The sequence below is a fragment of the Pseudonaja textilis genome, chromosome 2, assembly GCF_049901715.1.
Source record: "Pseudonaja textilis isolate UNSWEBS1 chromosome 2, rPseTex1.2, whole genome shotgun sequence".
NCBI classification, from domain to species: Eukaryota; Metazoa; Chordata; class Lepidosauria; order Squamata; family Elapidae; genus Pseudonaja; species Pseudonaja textilis.
The window spans coordinates 15,680,023-15,702,877 of NC_141991.1; the positions used below are offsets into that span (position 1 = coordinate 15,680,023).

Here is a 22,855-nt window from a genome sequence, read left to right on the forward strand (position 1 = left end):
ACAACACTGAAAACAGTATCAGAACTCTACTGCAACAATTTGTCTGCCTGTCTGCCGTCCATCCATCCGTCCGTCCATCCATCCATCCATCCGTCCATCCATCCGTTTATTTTCTTTATTATTTTTACAAATAAGGCAGTGAACTTATCCGACACACCTTCCTTCTCCTATTTTCCCCACCACAACAATTCTGTGAAGTGGGATGGGCTGAGAGAGAGAGAGTGACTGGCCCAAAATCACCCATCTAGCTTTCATGGCTAAAGTGGAACTTGAACTCGCGATCTCATGCTTTCTAGTCTGGGGCCTTAGCACTTAGCCAAACTGGCAATAGACAACCAAGGGCATTTATATCTATCTATCTATCTATCTATCTATCTATCTATCTATCTATCTATCTATCTATCTATCTATCTATCATCTATCTATCTATCTATCTATCTATCTATCTATCATCTATCCATTTATCATCTATCTGTCTATCAGCTATCTATCATCTATCTATCTATCTATCTATCTATCTATCTATCTATCTATCTATCTATCATTTATCTATTTATCATCTATCTATTTATCATCTATCTATCATTTATCTATTTATTTATCATCTATCTATTTATCATCCTTCTGTCTGTCTGTCTGTCTGTCATATTTAGGGACTGCCCATCTTCTCACAGGGTGACTTGGGATGCTCAATAAATGTGAGTTTTGATTAATTAAATTTATGAAGGCAAAGATTAAGGAGATACCATAAGAATTCCAGCTCATGCCTTTTCTTTCACACACAAGCCTTGCCTAGAGGTCAGTCCATACATTTAAAGTGCGATTGGGAAAAAGCTAGACATCATTGGGGAAAATTTACAAGGAAATAATATGATGTAGAAAATCTGATTGGCTAAGGAGATTTTAAAAAGCCTTTCCTATGTTTAAAAAGCCTTTCCTAGGTATCTCTTGCCACCTTGTGTCCATATACATAAATAGCATGGTGGTTTTTTTTTACCTCAGGCCTTTGTGATCTGTTTCATTTTTGCCCTCTGCTGGAAAATATCTGCACTGCAGCCATATTGTTCCATTGTTGAAACAGTACAATGACTCAATATCGTGAAATAGAGAACTGATATTGTGGTTGTGGGCTGGGGACTATGACAGATCTGGACAAAATAACAAAGGCATCATTATACAGATAGTATTTGACTTAAGATCACAATTGAGCCCAAAATTTCTGGTGTTAAGTGAGACAATTATTAAGTGAGCTTTGCCCCATTTTACAATCTTTCTTTTTCCACAGTTGTAAAGTGAATCAATACAGCTGATAAGTTAGTAATCTGTCTGTTAAGTGAATCTGACTTCCCCATTGTCAGAAGGTTGCAAAAGGGGATCATGTGACCACAGCAGCGGTCATAAATATGAACCAGTTGCCAAGCGTCTGAATTTTGATCCCATGATCATGGGGATTCTACAAAGGACAAAACTGTGGAAAATGGTCACAAGACACATTTTTTTCAGTGCCATTCGGCCACTAAACGAGCCAAAGAAAAGAAAAATAGTTTGAAAAACAAGTATAATATTGGAAAGCAACAGAAGAGGGGAATACAGAAGAGAGCAATAGAAGTAAAGAGACAAGGGGGTAAAAAGGGGAGGGAGAAGAAGAGAGGGAAGGAAAGGAAAGGAAAAGAAGTTACAAAGGACAGAAACAAGATATAGAGAAACAGGGCCTATTTAGAGATAATGGGTGAAAACTTAATTGAAAAGGGGATTCTGTAAAAGTACATAAGATTGTATTGTATTGTATTGTTATATTAGAAATAGAAATAATTTTAGAAAATTTGAAACAATGTATGATTAAAATGATGGATAAAATAGTTATTGTAACCCAGTGAAATGTTTGTTAATAAATAAAATAAAACAAATGAGAGAATTGAATTAGGAAAGGATGAAAACATTTTAATTATTTAATGTTTTATAAAATATAAGTGAAGAGGAATAGGGGGAAAAATATTAATTATGGAAAGCTTATAACTGTTCCCAAAGAAGAATGCTATTTAATTGAAAAGTAATGTTAAAGAAGTTAAGATTTTAATGAACATTAATATTAATGATAGAACTGAATTGGAATGGAATGAGTGTTTTAATTATATATATTTATAATCTTTTTTTGAGAATATGGTGTGTATTTTAAGAATGTACCAAGCAGAATTCCAATGGAAGTTATGTATTATATTGAATGTTATAACTTTAAGGTATATATTGAAGCTTAAATAAGAGTTAAATGGATAAAACTAAAAGATATAAAGGTGTCATACTCCAATTAGTAACTACAGGAGAAAATTTGTTTAAAGAGAAAAAATAATATGAAATTGAAACAGGACAGACAAAAAGTATAAATATAATGATTTGAATTGAGATGAGATAATCAAAATAAAATTGAGAAAATTAAAAGAGGGGAAAAGCTATGTAGAAAATGCAAAACAGCAATAAGATATGGAACAGAACATAAAAATGAGCATGAAATTGAAAAAAATAAATAAAGTTGAGTCCAATATGTGCAGTACACACACTGAATACCATCATCTTCTTCCCCTTGTGGGGTGGAGTCTGGGCAACTGAATGGAGCTAGCAGAGTGCTTTCAGGGCCAGATGCCTTTCCTGTCGCCAATGCGGAGTTTTGTTCAGCAGATGTATTCTCAGTGTGCCCAGAAAGAGAAATATCTGCCTCTACCTAGGATCGAACTCACAGCCTCCTGATTGTGAGGCGAGAGCTCCACCTCTGGGCCACTGCACTACTCCACATATTGTGCACATAGGCAAATGGTGTGTGAATGTGGTTGTAGTGATAGGAAGGAATACACAACAGACTGTCATAGACACCATTCCTTAAAACTGGGTCCCTTGAGACCATTCACACTACATGTATTGAATGTGGTTGAGGTGAATGGGGTGTGAATGGGGTCATGGTGAAAGGAATCCAGTGGATTTTCATGACGTCAAGGCCATTGGCAGATTGTATCTAAGACGTTCAGTTACTCAACAACAGTCACAGAAATATCTGAAAAAAATGGCTTGAAGCTTAGCACCAGATGAATCTTGACAGACTAGAACACTGGACTGTATCTAACAAAATGAAATTCAATGTAAAGAAAAGTAAGGTCCTACACTTAGGCAAGAAAAACCAAAAGTACACATATAGACTGGGTGGAACTAGGCTCAACAGTAGTAACTGTGAGAGGGATCTTGGAGTCTTAGTGGACAGCCAGCTAAATATGAGCCAGCAGTGTGCAGCAGCCGCCAAAAAAGCCAATGCAATCCTAAGTTGCATTAACAGAGGGATACAATCAAGGTCAAGGGAGGTACTAATACCACTCTATAAAGCCTTAGTAACACCACACCTAGAGTACTGCATCCAGTTTTGGTCACCACATTATAAAAAAGATGTTGAAACTCTAGAAAAAGTACAGAGAAGAGCAGGGGTGGGCAAACATTTTGGCTCGGGGGCCTCGTTGACTTTTAAAATTTGACAGATGGGCTGCCACCTGGTGTCGAAATGCCTGTCATTACAAGTCAAAATCAAATGAATGCAATCATTCAATCATTCACATCAAACCTTAATTCTGTACCAATCTTCGGTGGGCTGGATTAAAAAGACCAACGGGCCGGATGTGCCCCCCGGGCCGTAGTTTGCCCATCCCTGGAGAAGAGCAACCAGGATGATTAGGGGACTGGAGGCCAAAACATATGATGAATGGTTACAGGAGCTGGGCTTGGCTAATCTAGTGAAGAGAAGGACCAGGGGAGACATGATAGTGGTGTTCCAATATCTGAGGGGCTGCCACAGAGAAGAAGGGTTCAAGCTATTTTCTAAAGCACCTGAAGGCCAGACAAGGAACAATGGATGGAAACTGAACAAGGAGAGATTTAACCTGGAATAAGGAGAAACTTTTTGACAGTGAGAACAATCAACCAATGGAACAGCTTGCCCTTGGAAGTTGTGGGAGCGTCATCACTTGAGACTTTCAAGAAGATATTGGACTGCCATTTGTCAGAAATGGTGTAGGGTCTGTCACTGGTTGGACTAGATGACCTATAAGGTCCTTTCCAAGTCTGATAATCTGTTATCTGTTACCTCAAAAGCCAAGATCATGGTCGTCAGCAAACAACTCATTAATCTATCACCGATAACTTCAGAAGGAATACCACTATAAAAAGTTGAAAGGATCACGTACCTCGGTGCTAATTTACATGAAAGCTGGGCCAGGACCCCTGAAGTAAAGATAGGATAAAGCTCGAACAGCATTCTTCAAAATGAAAAAGGTCTTCTGCAGTCACAACACAAGCCTAAGATTGAAAACTAGGCTTCTCAGATGCTACATCTTTTCTATCCTGCTCTACAGAGTGGAGAGTTGGTCTCTGACAGAAAGCCACTTGAAGAGACTAACAGATAATCAGAGTTGGAAGGGAGCTTATAGGTCATCTAGTCCAACCCGCTGCCCAAGCAGAAGACCCTCCACCATTTCTGACAAATGGCAGTCCAGTCTCTTCTTGAAAGTCTCAAGAAGCACTAGAAGCGTTTGAAATATGGATTTACAGGCGGCTGTTACGTATAAGTTGGGTTGTCAAAATCAGAAATGAGGAGGTGATAAGCTGCCTGATAAAGCCAAGGGGAATCATCAAAACCGTAAAAAAGCGAAAGTTGGAATATTTTGGACATGCGATGATGCGACACCTGGAAAAAATACGGTATCTTTCACTTAATCCTCCAAGGAAAGATTGAAGGCAAATGAGGTCCAGGCAGAAGAATAAATAACAATAGGATCGCCAACGTCCGATGATGGATATGACACAAAAAGAAGAATCTAGGGTTAAAATTGGCAGATGCAAGAAGCTGCATCTACTATAGGCAGTGGCAAATTTGACACCTGTGATGTAGAATATAGAGTATATACCATAGATCCAAACTTATAAACACTGCCATCTACTGGCTGAATACTACTGTAGAAATATATTCCAACAATGCTCTTATTCACCTTCTGCGGCCTTTGTCTTTGACTGTTTTGGTCTGGCTTTGTCCTGTAAAAGGAGGGGTAAAGCCTCTTTCAGCTTTTTCTCTTTCTTTGCAATGTGTGATACAGTCTAGTAGTACAGCAGAAAAGAATCTTTTGGCACGCTCGGGCCAGGGAACTTATTCTGCTCCAACTTTCTGCTTCTGCTTGCATACTTCTCCTTACAGACAGTTTAACTCAACATGAAAGATATTATCCAAATTGGATTTATTCCGGGCATCCTTCTCATCGATATGACTCACATTATAAGAAGATTCTTCTGAAGGCATCAATAATCTGATCTTAGTCAGACTGGTCTTGTGGTGTAAGAGTCATAACCTCACCCTGAACATCAAAAAGACCAAAGAATTGATTATAGACTTCAGAAGATGCAAAGCAGAGCCTCTCCCACTATATATCAATGGAGACTGTGTAGAAAGAGTTCATAGTTTTCCATTTCTAGGAACTCATATTTCCAACAACCTTACTTGGTCAGTCCACACTATGGCCACCGCAAAGAAAGCCCAAGAGCGCCTGCACTTTCTGAGGCTGCTGAAAAAGAGTGATCTGGGTGAGAAGTTGCTGGTTACTTTTTACCAGTCTACCATCGAGAGCATTTTGGCGTACTGTGTAACAGTGTGGTATGCTGGATACTCTGCAGTGGATAAGAAGATGCTCCAGAGAGTTATAAACACAGCACAAAAAATCATCGGTTGCTCTCTTTCTTCCTTGGAAGAGATTGTGAAGACCAGACTCCTCTCTAGAGCACTAAAAATCTCCACAGACCGTTCTCCTCCTGGTCATTCTTATTTCGAACTGTTACCATCAGGGAAACATAGGTGTCTTAAAATGAGGACTAATAGATTGAGAAACAGTTTCTTTTCCAAGGCAGTAATTGTCTTGAATCAAGCAGTGCATTTGTGATTTAGTCTTATTATTATTATTATTATTATTATTATTATTATTATTATTATTATTATTATTATCATCATCATCATCATCATCATCATCTCTGTAGTGGGATTGTGATGTAGTGTTTGGGGCACTGTGCTGGAGTAGCTTTCAAATTTCATCGTATTTGTGGAATGCAATGACAATAAAGGTATTCTATTCTATTCTATTCTATTCTATTCTATTCTATTCTATTCCATTCCATTCATTCCATTCTATTCTATGTAAGTAAAAAGAGAATGATTTCATCCCCACATTGAGAAACGTGCAGCCACCAGTAGGTTGAAATTCAAGTAAGTCTTACTTGCTTACACATAATCAAGGCTGCCCCTCAGCCAATCAGAAGACTGACCCAGTGGTCAATCAGGCACGCACGCCCCTAACTACCTCAATTCCAACTACTGCTGGCCTTAAATGCAAGCTACTCAATGCAAGAAGCCTTGTAAATAAAATACCTGAATTTTTCCTCCTACTAAATATGGCTAAATTCGACATTATATTTGTCTGTGAAACATGGCTCAACGCATCTCTCCCTGACTCCATTACCACAGTAAGAGACTATCATGTTTACCGATCAGATCGTGAAATTTGTAGAGGAGGTGGTGTTGCTATCTTCTATAAAAAGTCCTTACATCTAAAAAATATCCAAGTTACCCAGGAGCTTGCTCTTCCTGAGACCATTATCTGTGAACTATCCTTAAATATCACAATTCGATTCTTACTATGTTACAAAGCACCTGATTATGACATCGAACATGTAAACAAGCTAAATACACTACTAACATGGGCAGCATCCTGCCCATACCCTTTTATCTTTCTTGGTGATTTCAATCTGCCTCATATTGACTGGACCCTAAATGAATGTACAACTGAAACCATACATGCAACCTTTTACAATGGTGTTACAAATCTGGGACTGGAACAACTAGTAACCAACAACACTAGACTAAACAACTGCCTCGATCTCATCTTCTGCAATAGTTTGAATTTAATTTACGGAATACAAACTAAAGAACCCTTTTCCAGCAGTGACCACAATATGATTGACTTTTGTCTCAACATACGTCCACACGAAAACCACCACAATGATGTGATCCCCAATTATAATTTCAAAAAGGCAACTATGATCTTATAAACAACGATCTCTCATCCCTTGATTGGCAATCTCTATTCACTGGATGCAATACTGTTGAAGACCATTACAACATATTTTTACTTGAAGTCAAAAGAGTCATCAAACTATATGTACCAACAACAACTCCCAAAACAAAACAAAAAAACAGATTGCCCATAACAATAAGGAAACTTCAATCCAAAAAGAGATCACTCTGGCGGAAAAACAAATCTGGTCACGTTACCAATTTCAAAAGCCGATACAAAAATTTATGCCACCAAATAAAGACCGAATGCACCAATTATCACATTAAACAAGAGGAAAACCTTCTAAGCACCAATTCCACCAGTGTTTTTTACAATTTTGTAAACAACAAACTAAAAGATTCAAGGTCCATCCCACCCTGATAGGACCTAATGGTAAAGACTGCAACGACGACACCATTAAAGCCAACATCTTTAACACATTTTTGGCTCAGTATTTGTAAACAGCAATGGATCATGCCCAGTATTTCCTAGCCGAACCACAGATAACTACAATGATCTAATACATATCGATTTTACAGAAGACAATGTTGAAAAAGCACTACGCAATCTAAAACCATCTCTATCTATTGGACCGGATGGAATATGTGCCTATTTCTTAAAAAAGCTATCCACTGCCATAGCCAAACCTCTAAGCATAATCTTTGAAAAATCTTTCAGGACCAGTTCCTTGCCTAACCTATGGTCACAAGCCACAGTCATCCCCATCTTCAAAAAGGGAGACCCTTGCCTAGTTGAAAATTACAGACCAATCTCCTTATGCTGCGTCACCTGTAAAGTCATGGAATCAATTATTAACCAATCCATCATCCTCCACTTAGAGACAAACAATCTACTCTCCAATAAACAATTTGGTTTCAGAAAAAAACTATCCTGTAATCTGCAACTCTTACACTGCAAAAACATATGGACTACACAACTTGATCAGGGCAAAACAATAGATGCAATCTACATAGACTTCTGTAAAGCCTTTGATTCAGTGGTACATGACAAACTACTCCTAAAAATAAAATCCTATGGTATCTCTGGACAACTGCATAACTGGATAGAAGCATTCCTGTCAAACAGACAACAAATGGTCAAAATTGGGAGCGTCCTATCAAATTCTGTACCTGTCAATAGTGGTGTCCCCCAAGGCAGTGTTCTAGGACCAACTCTCTTCATACTCTACATAAATGACCTCTGTGATCATATTAAGAGCAACTGCGTTCTTTTCGCTGATGATGTAAAGCTGTTCAATACCACAGACAATACTGCTACCCTTCAAAAAGATCTTGACTGTGTATCAGAATGGTCAAACAAATGGCAACTTCAAATCTCAACAAATAAATGCTCTGTCTTACATATTGGCAAAAAAATCAGAAAATAAAATACAAGCTGAATAGTCAAGATCTTGTTGATGATCCAAGCTCTGTAAAGGATCTTGGAATACTCACCTCTAATGATCTAAGTGCTAGAGCCCACTGCAACTACATAGCCAAAAAGGCATTAAGAGTTGTTAACCTAATCTTACGTAGCTTTTTCTCTGGTAATATCACACTACTAACTAGAGCATACAAAACATTTGCTAGACCAATACTCGAATACAGCTCATCAGTCTGGAACCCACATTACGTATCTGATATTAGCACAATTGAGAAAGTCCAGAAATATTTCACAAGAAGAGTTCTCCACTCCTCTACTCGTTGTAGAATACCTTATGCCACCAGACTTCAAATTCTAGAACTAGAAAACCTTGAATTACGCCGTCTTCGGTCTGATTTAAGCATGGTATATAAAATCATACATTGCAATGTCCTACCTGTCAATGAATACTTCAGCTTCAACCATAACAACACAAGAGCACACAACAGATACAAACTCAAGGTTAACCGCACCAAGCTTGATTGCAGGAAATACGACTTCAGCAACAGAGTGGTCAATGTCTGGAATACTCTACCTGACTCTGTAGTTTCTTCCCCAAACCCCAAAAACTTTAACCTTAGACTGTCTACTATTGACCTCACCCCTTTCCTAAGAGGTCTGTAGGGGGCGTGCATAAGCGCACCAACGTGCCTACCGTCCCTGTCCTATTGTTTCTTTTATTTTTCTTTTATTTTTCTTATATGTACCCATTTCATGTATTCATAACTATGTATACACTTATTATCTTGTAAACAATTGACAAATAAAATAAAATAAAATAAATAAATAAAATGTGACCACGTGATAAAGAACTACATTTCCCAGAAGTCAATGCCTTAAAGAGATAGCACCTAATTTCTAAGCTAAATATACCCTCCAGCCAGCACAGAAGTCTTGCTTTGTTGTTGCCCCCATTTTGGGGGAGTTGAAAAGCAACCCTATAGATCCAGTCAAGTAAAGCCAAAATCAGCATTTTGGTGAGCTCTGGCTGAGGGAACAGGTTGTTTCGTTCTTTTTTTTTATTTTGCTTATTTTATTTTTAGCCCCAGGAGAATGGTGGCATCCTTTTAAGTTTGCTTTGTGCTTTTTGTCACACGAAGCCAGCCCAAACGGCCTAGCCAGCAGGCCCGGTATGCCTCATCGGGAGTGGGAGCAAGAAGGTGACAGGTGAGCTAGAATAGTAGGGCTTAAGGACCAAAAGGGCATAGATGTGGGAGTGAGATAGGTGGGTGCAGGGAGCTGTAGCATCTGGTGGTCGTAAGTGAGGATGCGGGGTTGGACTAGTTGACCTACCAGGTCCCTTCCAACTCTGTTAATCTGTATCAGTGACTGGCTGCCATGTGCCCAAATTTTGTTCATGTGACCATCGGGGTTTGCAAGGGCTGTAATTGGGCAAAGGTCGTAAGTCCCTTCATTTAGTGCCATCATAATTTCCAATGGTTGCTGAAAGCATGGTCATAAGTCAAGAAATACCAATAAAGGTAGTCCTCAAGTTATGATTGGTATGTTAATGACTCTGAAATTACAACAATCTTTTAAAAAGCTACTTACCGTCAGCTTTGGAAGCCATATTGAGACCAGACACTTCCACACTGCCACATTCTTGAGCCTGGGAAAATGAGAGGGGGAAATTTCTTGGAGTGTATGTGGTTAGACATAATAGCATTCTTCTCCTAAGTCAAGATCATGTTATTTCTGCACCTGGGTGAGGGGAGGTCTCAAGTTGGGACGGATGGTGATTGGGGCATGTGATGCGATGATGGGTGCAGGGGATGGATTTTGTAGTTTTTACTTATTGCAAGGAAGCTCAGAACTTTCAGATTCGGGATTCCCCAGGTGTGCCAGTTTACTATCCAATTCAAACAGAACTTTTGAGAAGATGTCTGTCTCGGAGTTATTGGTTGGAGTGGAGGTTTGCTGGAATGCTGACATTATCCCGAATCTGAAAGTTCCAGGTTTTCTTGCAATAAGTAAAAACTGCAAAGATTCTGCACTCTCACCCAGGTGCAGAATAACATGTCTTGAAATGATGATTGACATCCCACATACAATGCATACAACGAAATTATGATTGCCATCCTGCATACAATGATTACATTGCATTTTGGGCACTTGTATTTATGACTGGTTACGGTATTGAGCCAGCAGTGTGCGGCAGCAGCCAAAAACACGAATACAATCCTGGGTTGTATAAACAGAGGCATAGAATCAAAACCACAGGAAGTTTTAGTACCGCTTTATAAAACCTAAGTAAGACCACACCTGGAATAGTGTAACCAGTTTTGGTCACCACACTACAAAAAAGTTGTTGAGACTTTGGAAAAAGTTCAGAGAAGAGCAAATAAGATGATCAAAGGCCTGAAGACTCCATTAACATAAGAACAATTGCAGGATTTGGGTTTGGCTAGTCTAGAGAAAAGAAGGAGTAGGGGGCAACATGATAGCAGTATTTCAATATTTGTGGGGCTGCCACAAAGAAGAGGGGATCAAATTATTTTCCAAAGCACCTGAAGGCCAGACAAGTAACAGTGGATGGAAACTAATCAAGAAGAGAAGCAACCTAGAATTAAAGAGAAACTTTCTAAACTTTCTAGGATAATTAACCAATGTTTCCTGTCTCATGCACAGAGGTGGATTTGTAGCTGTGCAGATGCAGATAGATAAATTCCGCAAAACATCCATAACAAAGTACATTTATTGGTACACCAGGTATCTTCATGACTCACATTTATGATGAAGTTCTTCTATAATGACCAATCCTTTGTATATCAGCCTTGCAGGTAAAAGATGGTTATTTTCCTAACCCATCTCGTAGCGATAAGCTGCTTATCAGTTCATGAGTCCAGGCAAGAATGGAGGGAAACTTCCCTCAACTCCTCAGGGGTCAATTTAGTGACCTATCAGGATTACAGATCTGGCCACGTGACATGAACTACATTTCCCAGGATACCTTTAACTACATTTCCCATGATGCATTCCCTTAAGGGGACAGCTCACAATTCCTAAGTAACTAACCACTTCCCATAGACTGGCTGGGACAGCACACAATGGAACAGCTTCGACTCCAGAAGTTGTGGGTGCTTCATCACTGGAGGTGGTTAAGAAGAGACTAGACGGCCACCTGTCTCAAATTCCAAACCATTTTTCTGAAGTGGGGTGGGGTTTCCTACCTAAGCAAGGGGCTGGACTAGAAGACCTCAAAGGCAAGGGTGGGATTCTACCGGTTCTGTCCACTTCTGTAGAACCGGTTGCTCTGAAAAGCAGCAAACAGAAAGCAGACATAGAACCTGCTGCTGTTTTCACCCACCCGCCTGCGCTCTTACCTGACCTTTATTTCCTGCATTTTCAACCACAGCTGCTTTGCGCGACACAGCTGCAGTTGAAAAAGCAGGAAAATAGTGCTTTTTCAACCTCTGCACACCTGCGTGCAGCGCTGCTCAGTTGTCCAGGCAGCTAGCTGACGACAATATACACAGGCGCGCGCAGCAAAATGTAAAATCATCGAACCAGTAGTTACACTGGTCAGATCCCACCCCTGCTCCAAGGTCCCTTCCAACTGTTATTCTATTCTATTCTATTCTATTCTATTCTATTCTATTCTATTCTATTCTATTCTATTCTATTTTCTATTCTATTTTCTATTCGATTCTATTCTATTCTATTTTCTATTCTATTCTATTCTATTCTATTCTATTCTATTCTATTCTATTCTATTCTATTCTATTCTATTCCATTCCATTCCATTCCATTCCATTCCATTCCATTCCATTCTTTTAGTCTATTTCTATTCTATTCTAAATGCTATAGGATCTCCTGGTTGAGCAGGGGGTTGGACTAGAAGACCTCCAAGGTCCCTTCCAGCTCTATTCGGTTCTAATTCTAATATGACTGCCAATTGTGATTATTTTGGAATTATTGTAAATTAGAAAGTGATAAGTGGTGTTAGGAATCTGTCCACCAATTAGTTGGGTTGGCAATATATAAACCAACAATGTATGTTTGTAGCTTTTAAGACAAAATCACTGTATTGATTTATACTATATTCCAATTGGTTGATTATATTGCAAATTACCATAAGAGGGAGCTAGAGATCATAGCTTGCTCTCTCTGACATTCTGTCTCTGACATTCTGTTGCTATCTAAGGTTCTCTGTTGTATTTATGCTGCTTACCGGAAATGACAAAGGCAAGCGGCAAGACGACTTTGTAATTGAATAGTCTTTGGACTGTAAAACGTATATGACCTGGACTGTTTATTGGACTGTGCTATTTCTTAAAGTAAACTTTAACTCAATTTAGTGTATCTGTGTGTTGTTGAATAATTATTCACAACTACTCTCATGAACGTTTCCATGTGCATATCCTTGTTACTCAAGGGTTATTCTGTATATATCAAAACAAGTGGTCTTTGATTTGTAATGCAAAGCAGTGCATTGAGTCAAGGTAAAACACTTTCTGGTTGGAATGCTTGAGATCTGCATCAATCCTGACTCTGTTACACCTAGAGTGAAATTTCTAATTTGAAGCTAGCAGTAACACATTGTCATAAAAACATTTGGGCAACTGAGAACAGATAGTTCTCAACTTACAACCACAGCTGAGCTCCAAATTTCTGTTAAGCAAGACAGTTGTTAAGTTAATTGTGCCCCATTTTACAATTTTTCTTGCCATACTAGTTAAGTGAACCACTAAGTTATTCACACGGTTGTTAAGTGGATCTGGCTTCCCCATTGACTTTGCTTGTCAGGAGGTTGCAAAAGGAGATCAATGACCCTGGGGACACTGCAACCATATTTATGGTGAGCATCTGAATTCTGATCCCGTGACCATGGAGATGCGGCAACGGTTGTAAGTGTGAAAAGCGGTCATAAGTCCCCTTTTTTCAGTGCTGTTGTCACATCGCTCATTAAATAAATGATTGTAAGTCAAGGACTACTCGTATATCTATGAATGTCAATTAGCCAAGCAGCCATAAACAATGGTGGGATTCAATTCTTTTTACTACCGGTTCTGGGGGCGTGGCTTGGTGGGCGTGGTGTGGCTTGGTGGGTGTGGCAGGGGAAGGATACTGTAAAATCTCCATTCCCTCTCCATTCCAGGGAGAAGGTTACTGCAAAATCCCCATTCCCTCCCCACCTCACTAACCTGCTTTCCAGCTCCGTTCTCCTGTGCAGGGCAACCAAAGAAGACCCAGCCGATCAGCTGGGACTCAGGAGGAAGAGAACAGACGGGAGTGGAGCCAGTCAGAGGTGGGATTTGCCGGTTCTCCAAACGACTCAAAATCTCTGCTACTGGTTCTCCAGAACTGGTCAGAACCTGCTGAGTGATAGTGATAATGAATCAAAAAGAGAATTCCGGTCCCCATTTCTTTGCCAAATTCTGATATTTATTTTGGCCTGACGTCCTTGTAACCAATCTGTTTTGATCCTAACCAGATTAACCAATCTCTTGGTTGTAACCAAATCTGCCTTTTTTCCACCCCACATAACCGGCTAGAACTAATGGCTCTAAATTTCCCACAGTAAGATTTTTTTTGAGGATTAGCAGAATCACTGCTCTGTTAAATACATTGTTAAATACATCCTCTGTATTTAACGATTACCCAAGAACCACATTAAAGTGGAAAAGCGAAATCAAACATGAGTTTGCTACTGCATTTCCATTATTTTCTTCTATAATAATCAACATATAACACTTTTCATCAATCGTATAAATATACTTTAATGTTTTATTTGCATTATCAGTACAAAGATACTCTTACATAATAAATACCAGAGTTGTTAATAAATAAGAATGCGAGGTAGAAAAAAAATGTCAAGACTAAGGATATATATCTTAAAATCCTTAGTTGTTATTGCAAAGTCCCTTTTCCATAAATAGTGCCATGGATATAATTAACAATTAAAATTGGTGTTTTAAAACAATCAGGTTCCTTCACTCCATGCTAATATTTAATAGGAAAACACTCCCCAAATGCACACACACACATGTAACAACATACCACTGCAAACATCCTATTTTGGGTTGTAATTCCCATACATAATAACTTATCATAAAGGGTCATCAAGTGGAAAATCTCTCTGTTTCACCCTTTTATGACAAATGTGTATTTTTAACAAACTGAAAGCAGTGTTAACAAGAGAGCTGAACATTTGCACTTTGGATTTTTTTTTTTACAAATGATTCTACTTTGTCCATAAGAAATATGTCCTTGGATTGCCAATTCACAAGTTAACAGGTAACAAAAATTAATCCGCCTGGTTTACCAATTTAGAACTTCCAATTGATCTGAAGGAAGCAGAGTCCTTTTCCCCCAGAAAAATAAAGTAGCTATTACTCAGGATTGGATATTTATAGGAAGGCATTTGACATTCTGGACCATAAAAAAATATATATCCCACATTTCTCTGCATTTAATAGACATTCTCCAATAGCTGGCCATTAAAAATCCCATAAAGGCTGTAATGTTTAGTGGATGCCCAACCTCGGTCTGAGGATAACGAAGGATCAGTTTCCCATGATTTCCAGCCAAAACAACAATCAGGTTTTAGATGATCCTGAGAAGTAGTTGACGGTCCATTTTGAAACAGAAATTGTGGTTGACACGGTTGGGTGGTAGTAAAGAAAAAAAAACAATTAAAAAAATTGAAATATCAAAAAGTAATATCAAAAGGCACAGCGTAAGTTCACCAGGGAACCTCTCTGTCTCTTTCCAGCATTAAATGTCTATCCCGATCAAATCCACCGCTATTTTGAGGAAAAGTGTGTCATCTTTGAGGTAGTTGGGAATCTTGGCGTGGCTGGCAAAGAGAGGGCTTCCACTGGCCACGTTGAGCTTCTGGTGAGGTTGCTGGAAAGAGGTGCTGTGGGGATCTGGGAGGAAGGTCTCCACCAGAGGCGACTTCCTTCGTGTAGGATCTAAGAGAGAGAAGGTGACCTTCTGTCGGAAAGGCCAAGGCAGGATATCATCGTAAGGCCCTTTGGCCAGAGCCAGGAAGACTGAAAGATGGCCACCTTTGCCTACACCGTCTCCATCAGGGTACAGTCGGACGTAGAGGCGGTATCCGAAAGGGTGAGTGGCAAAAGCCGGAGAGAAAATGGAATGTCTCTTCCCACTTTTGGCGTCTTTCAGGAGTTTGGAGAAATTTTCCACCTTCCAAATCAAGATTCCATCAGTGCTGACCAGCTCTTCTGTGGATGGTCCAGAACCTTTGGTTCCGTGAGGGCTGTTACGTGTTTCCTGAGAAATTTTGAGCAACTCCTCATACTTGGAACAGCAGTGTTGGAGAGTTTTCACATTGGAGACTTGCTGATTTAGCTGCCGACGCAAAGACGCAACCATCAGCTCCAGGGCCTCCATGCGCAGCTGGACAGCTTCGATGTTCAGTGAAGGACCACCCTAGAGAAGGAGAAGATAAGCTCACATCAGGGGGAAAAAAAAAACCTCAAAATTGGAAGCACAAAACTAAATCTCCCCATACCATTGTTCTCAAAAGTGCTAACTCAACTTAAAAGTTGAGTTAAGACGGTCCATTTTGAAACAGAAATTGTGGTTGACACAATTGGGTGGTAGTAAAGAAAAGAAAAACAATTTAAAAAATTGAAATATCAAAAGTAATGGACGTACTTAACTCAACTGTTTTGTTCATAGTTTCTAAATCAATTAAGGTAAAGGGTCTCTTCGCACATATGTGCTACTCGTTTCCGGCTCTAGGGGGCGTGCGCATCTCCGTTACAAAGCCAAAGAGCCAGTGCTGTCCGCAGACGTTTCCATGGTCATGTGGCATGACTAAATGCCGAAGGTGCATGGAATGCTGTTACCTTCCCACCAAAATGGTCCCTATTTTTCTACTTTCATTTTTTACATGCTTTCGAACGGCTAGGTTGGCAGAAGCTGGGACAAGTAAAGGGAGCTCATTCCGTGATGCGGCGCTAGGGATTCTAACCGCCAAACTGCCGACTTTTCTGATTGACAAGCTTGGCGTCTTAGCCACTGAGTCCCCTTTCTAAATCAATAGGACCCTACAATAAAATCACCCTTTCTCTAAACCTTGCATTCAGAGTGACATTTGTTAACAGATAACAGATAATCAGAGTTGGAAAGGACCTTATAGGTCATCTAGTCCAACCCCCCCGCCCAAGCGGGAGCCCCTACACCATTTCTGACAAGTGGCAGTCCAATCTCTTCTTGAAAGTCTCAAGTGATGGCGCTCCCACAACTTCCGAAGGCAAAGCTGTTCCATTGGTTGATCGTTCTCACTGTCAGAAAGTTTCTCCTTGTTTCCAGGTTGAATCTCTCCTTGTTCAGTTTCCATCCATTATTCCTTGTCTGGCCTACAGCCGCTTTAGAAAACAGCTTGACCCCTTCCTCCCTGTGGCAGCCCCTCAAATATTGTTCATGCTGTTCTTCCATGTTTTGATCGAAAATCCTCATTTCCTCTTGAGGTTCCTCAAACTTCTCATCTTCAATCTTTCTGTGCTTCTTTCTACAATTGACTAGGTTCTTTTTGGAACCTAGTGGCATCTTAAGAATATAGGAAGGGTCCACATAGTGGCCAACCAGATGCATTTGCAACTCATAAAGACAAGAATGACAAGAGTTCATGGCTTGAGGCTGTGGCTTCTTGTACTGTTGCTTCCCAGCAACTATTATTTAAGATCTCCTCCATGATTCAGGCAACAGACTAGAACTGTGATGGTGAACCTATGGCACACGTGCCACAGGTGGCACGCAGAGCCATTTGTGTGGGCACGCGAGCCCCAGGCAAACTTACCTCCCTGCGTATGCATGCGCCTCCCTGTATACCGGAAGTGACGAAACGGGCCCATTTTTCGGCCTCCCAAGGCCACCGAGGCTTCCCTCAAGCCTCTGGGAGGCCGAAAAAGGCCTGAAAATCAGCTGGGAGGCACACACATGCACAGTGCAGGTAAGGAGGCGTCGGGAATGGGAATCACGTGTGCATGCGCAGAGGGCTTGGGGAGGCCCTGTGCGCATTGCCTTCTGCATGTTGACACACAAAATTGCAAACATGCAATTTTCAGCACAGGAGCCCAAAAAGGTTAGCCACCACTGGACTAGAAGCTACATGAGCCCAGATGTGGTTCCTCTGAGGCTCCATGAGTTCTCATTCTCCATGAATATGTCCAACACCTTTATAAAACCATTTCAATAAGTATCTATGCCCCCCTGTAACAATCATTTAGAACTGACCATTGAACAATGCATTGGAAAAGAATTAAGCTTTCAAAGTTTATTCAGTAACTTACCATAGCAGGGGCAGTGACGCTCCAGTGTGTTTCCTTCTCTTTATTCTCATTTTGGTCTTCAGGAATCAAAGTATCATTTTTTGTAGTTCCGATAGGTGCCTCAGGGTGGCATAAATGCTCCTACAATTAAAAACCAGGACAGCGTGGTTCAAACTAGGAGTCAGGGTTTTTGACACCTGATCACGACTCTGAGTCATTAAACCAGATTGAGAAGTTCTAAAACCTTCCAAGTCCATGTAAGAGACATTTTAAAGTTTTAACTCACATGGCTTCCTTCTGACAAAGATTCCAGGGAATTGTACATTAGTAGTCAGATAATCGTACATTAATTGTACATTAGTAGCCAGATAAGCCCTTTTAGATATTTCTAATTTAATGCCTTCATAACAACAATACATCAGTTTGTATATATTTTTTCTCATTCTTTCTTTCATGAATTGTCACATAGTTCAAGATATGTGATATTTTTTTTAATCCAGGAAATACTTCATTTAACCGATTACATCATTTAAAACATATGAAGAACGGTTGCTAGATTTGGGTATGGCTAGTCTAGAGAAAAGAAGGACTAGGGAAGACATGAAAGCAGCCTTCCAATACCTAAGGGGCTGCCACAAAGAATTATTTTCCAAAGCACCAGGAGGCAGGACAAGAAACAATGGATGGAAACTAATCAAGGAGAGAAGCAACCTGCAATTAAGGATAAACTTTTTAACAATGAAACAATTAACCTGTAGAACGGCTTTGCCTTCAGAAGCTGTGAGTGCTTCATCACTGGAAGTTTTTAAGAGCCTGGACAGCTACTTGTCTGAAATGGTATAGGGCAGGGTCTTCTGGTTGAGCAGGGGGTTGGACTAAATGACCTCCAAGTTACCTTCCAGCTCTATTCTGATTCTGAATCTGAACTGTTGGTTTTTTATCACTAATATTTCTAACTTTTCCATGATATTAATGGTACTATTAATTGTAAAAATTGCCATCACACTTATGGACCAGTTCATAACCGGTATCACATTAAATCTTAATGAGATATTAATATCTTTTTAACGGTGAGGCAGATTGAAAAGCAGTAAAGTGACTGATGTTCATTGAAAATACCTGGTAGGATTTCAGAGTTCCCGTCCACCTGCAGTCAAAATTTGGGCAGGCGACCTGTGTGTCGAGAGCATCGTTCTCTGCTGCTTTGTCACTGTGAAACTGAAAAGTGAAAAGATTCAAGAAGTCAGATGAGAATGATAAAGAGTTGATCATGGTAACATTAAATCCGTGCCCTCCCTTCTAACACCAACCTCCACCAATAGGATGACCTCTACCATTAGGTGAACTGAGATGCCAGATGGTAGATCCTGAGAATTAGTGGCAAGAGGTCCCAAAGGCAACTTTCTGTTTTTTCTTTGAAGACGTTTCACTTCCAGTCAGAGCTGAAGAAGCTTCTTGGATGAGAAGCGAAACGTCTTCAAAGAAAAAACAAGAAAGTCCAGTTGCCCCTTGAAAAAGCACCTTTGGGACAACCATGACCTGGATGACTGAGAATCTCCATAGATATTTAGTGGCAAGGTCTTACAGAAAAGAGTGCATAGCAATAGCACTTAGACTTATATACCGCTTTATAGTGCTTTCTAGACCTCTCTAAGCGGTTTACAGAATCAGCCTATTGCCCCCAACAATCTGGCTCCTCATTTTACCCACCTCGGAAGGACGGAAGGCTGAGTCAACCTTGAGCCTGGTAGGATTCGATCTGCCAAATTGCAGTGGGAGTAGCTTGCAGTACTGCACTCTAACCACTGCGCCACCAAGGCTCCTATGAATGCCATATAGAACTCATTTGAACTCCTCTAAACTCTTTGATGGTGATGTATCTTCTGCCATGGGTAGTGAATTTCATCTTGTTCCAGAGGCTGACTCTACCCACTGCCAGGAGTTCGATCCTGGCTGGCTCAAGGTTGACTCAGCCTTCCATCCTTCCGAGGTGGGTAAAATGAGGACCCAGATTGTTGGGGGCCATAGGCTGACTCAGTAAACTGCTTAGAGAGGGCTGTAAAGCACTGTGAAGTGGTGTATATAAGTCTAAGTGCTATTGCTATTGTACAGGTAGTCCTCAACTTACAACATTCCACTGAGCGACCATTTAAAGTTATAACAGCACTGAAAACAGCGGACGGCCATTTTTCACCTTTACGATCTTTGTAGTGCCCCCGTGGTCACGTGATCAAAATTCGGAGGCTTGGCAACTGGTTCAAATTTACGACGGTTGCTGTGACCCGGGGGCCACGTGATCCCCTTCTGACAAGCAGAAGCCAGATTCATTCAGCAACCGTGTTCCTGACTTAATGACTGCAAGGATTCACTTAACAATGGCGGCAAGAAAAGTCGCAAAATGAGGCAAAACTCGCTTAACACCAATGTCTCACTTAGCAACAGCATACATGTTGGGCTCAACTGCGGTCGTAAATTGAAGATTACCCCTAATTTCAAACGGTCACTAAACAAGGGGTTGCAAATCCAGGACTACCTCATACAGGGTTGTTTAGGTCTGAGGACAATTGCGTTGAAACTCACCTCTTTGAGATGCAAGACCTTCTTGCACGTAAGGCAGGAGACTATTCTCTCTGAATCCCTGAGGAAGAAAAGAAAGGAACAGGTAAACCGAGTGAAAATCTAACGACAGAACTGAGGGCAATTGTGAAAAGTTTCTCTGACACACAGAAGAACCCTTCCAACCGCCTGCTGCTCCCTGTCCTTCAACATGTCCTTGATTCCTTTGCTCTTCTTTTATACTTAGGCAATATGACTCCATTTTGTGATTTGATTTTATCAAATCCATTTCATTTTGGGTCTCCCTCTCCTTTAACCAGGAAAATAAAAATAGTGCTCAGGGCCTCCAGCAATAAAACCCAACGGAAGGACAAAATTCTGAGGAAAACCCCATTTATTTGTCAAATTAAAAACCACCAGGGCATTTGAATACAAAATAGGAGAGAGATTTTTTCACATAGATTCTGTATTTTTATTTTTATATTTGATAAAACATAAAGTATTTGTATAGATACAGAATCTATAAAAAAAAATACCAAGCCAAAAAACCCATATGAGAGTAAGCAAAAAAATGTAGGGAATTAGAACACAGAGCATACTGTAATCATAATATTTAATTATTAACTCATAATTGTGTTATAAATATATAATTATGTTATGTATTTATAACAATTATGAGTTAATAATTAATTACTATGATCATAGAAGTCATTAAGGTAGTAATTAACTAAGGAATTTAGCCTGAAATCTGGTGAAAATGTATTAAACAGGCAGATGCTTGAAATTGAAAAAAAAAAAAGCAAAATAAGACTTTAATTCACAATTCATTCCAATCCAGAGAAACGGTGGCTGACAAGTAGACAGTCCCTGTTAAGATCAGAATCAGATACCATCCGGAGGAAAAAAATCTATCTTTGTGATCCACAGAAATGCCAAATGACTTGATGGTACATAACCAATCAATCACTCTTGAGCATGGAGGTTCTGTCTGTCTATCACAGGGGTCCCCAAACTTGGCAACTTTAAGACTTGTGGACTTCAACTCCCAGAAGTCCACAAGTCTTAAAGCTGCCCAAGTTTGGAGACCTCTGGTCTATCACATAACCAATCTCTCTCTCTCTCTCTCTTCTACCTACATCTATCTATCTATCTATCTATCTATCTATCTATCTATCTACCTACCTACCTACCTACCTACCTACCTACTGTCTATCTATTATCTATCTCTATGTCTGTCTATCTGTCTACTATCTATCTATCTATCTATCTATCTATCTATCTATCTATCTATCTGTCTCTATGTCTGTCGGTCTACTATCTCTCTCTCTCTCTCTATGTCTGTCTACTATCTATCTATCTATATATACCTGCCAGCCAACTAATCTAATCTAATCTAATCTAATCTAATCTACTTTAGCTACCATTAAGAAAAGGACCCATGGCTGCATCCGTCAAAGATTTTCCCCTTGGAACTAAAAGGGCTCTTCTGCCAACTATGACCATGACAAGAGCAGTTATTCTGGGAATTGGGAATCCACCCGCCTCCAAGTTGCCAAGAACCGCAGATCTTGTCTAACCATCAACTTGCCAAGTCAGAAAAACCCGTGGCACAAATGTGTGTACCACCCAGGAACACAACCCAACCCAAGCGGCAAATCCAGATGTACCTACAAAGTCGACTCCCCTCTCTATGTCTCCCCCCCCCCTCTCCCCCGCCCCCACTCCGGCCGAGCTTCGTTCCAGTACAATGTTCACCATTCTCTGCCCGCATGCTGGACCCTCATCGAGTTTCTGGCTGAGCAGGATGGGACTCGTAGTCCAAAAGCCTGAATGGTGGGGGGAGGCTCCCACCCACCGCCAAGATCCTTCTTGCCCCCTCACCTGAAGAGCCCTTTCACGCATCTCCGGCAGTAGCGATGCCCGCATTCCGCCTGTTGCGGGTTGGCCAAGAGGAACCCGCACGCTTGGCACAGAAGCCCGGCTTTGCTCAGAGGATCCATGGGCATCACGGAGCCGCGGAGCTTTCCCATCATTCACGAGTCGAGGTGGTCCCTCCGCGAAGTCTTCAAGTTTGTCTCCCGGATCGATGAGTCCGCCCGTCAATCAATCAACCGATAGATCGCTCGATCTGTCTATAACTCTCTAACCTATCTCTCCTTCTCGTTCCGCTTCGTAAACTGACTCCGGGGTGGCAAGTTTTTATACACGGCGGGCGCGGCCTGAATCATCCGCAGACGCACGAGGGAATCCCAGGGCCCAGAGCCAATGTCGTCGGGGCAGCCGGGTGAGGTTGCGTGCTGGAAAAGGGGGCGGGGCGCGGAACCCGGGAGGGAGGGAAATGCCTCGACTTGCCCGGACAGCGGCAGACGTGCAGGAGACGGAGCAATGAGGGAAATGCCGCTTGGAGGGCTGAGAAAAAGGAAAAGAAAAAGAAAAAAGAAAAAAAAAAGGTGGTGGGGGGGAGGAAAGCGAATATCTAACAACCCGGAAAGGGGAAATTAGGCGAGG

At 40.7% G+C, this 22,855-nt stretch overlaps 1 protein-coding gene across 1 annotated transcript; it reads right to left on the bottom strand.

Annotated features, from left to right (window-relative positions):
- Positions 1-14,240: 14,240 nt before the first annotated feature.
- LOC113449088 (TNF receptor-associated factor 2-like) lies at positions 14,241-22,598 on the bottom strand. Its single transcript, XM_026720063.2, has 5 exons — positions 22,229-22,598; positions 20,372-20,429; positions 18,911-19,009; positions 17,813-17,932; positions 14,241-15,944 (listed from the first exon to the last, which is right to left on the bottom strand). The coding sequence occupies exons 1-5, from the start codon at positions 22,378-22,380 to the stop codon at positions 15,264-15,266; spliced, it is 1,110 nt and encodes a 369-aa protein (XP_026575848.1). The 5' UTR covers positions 22,381-22,598; the 3' UTR covers positions 14,241-15,263.
- Positions 22,599-22,855: the final 257 nt, after the last annotated feature.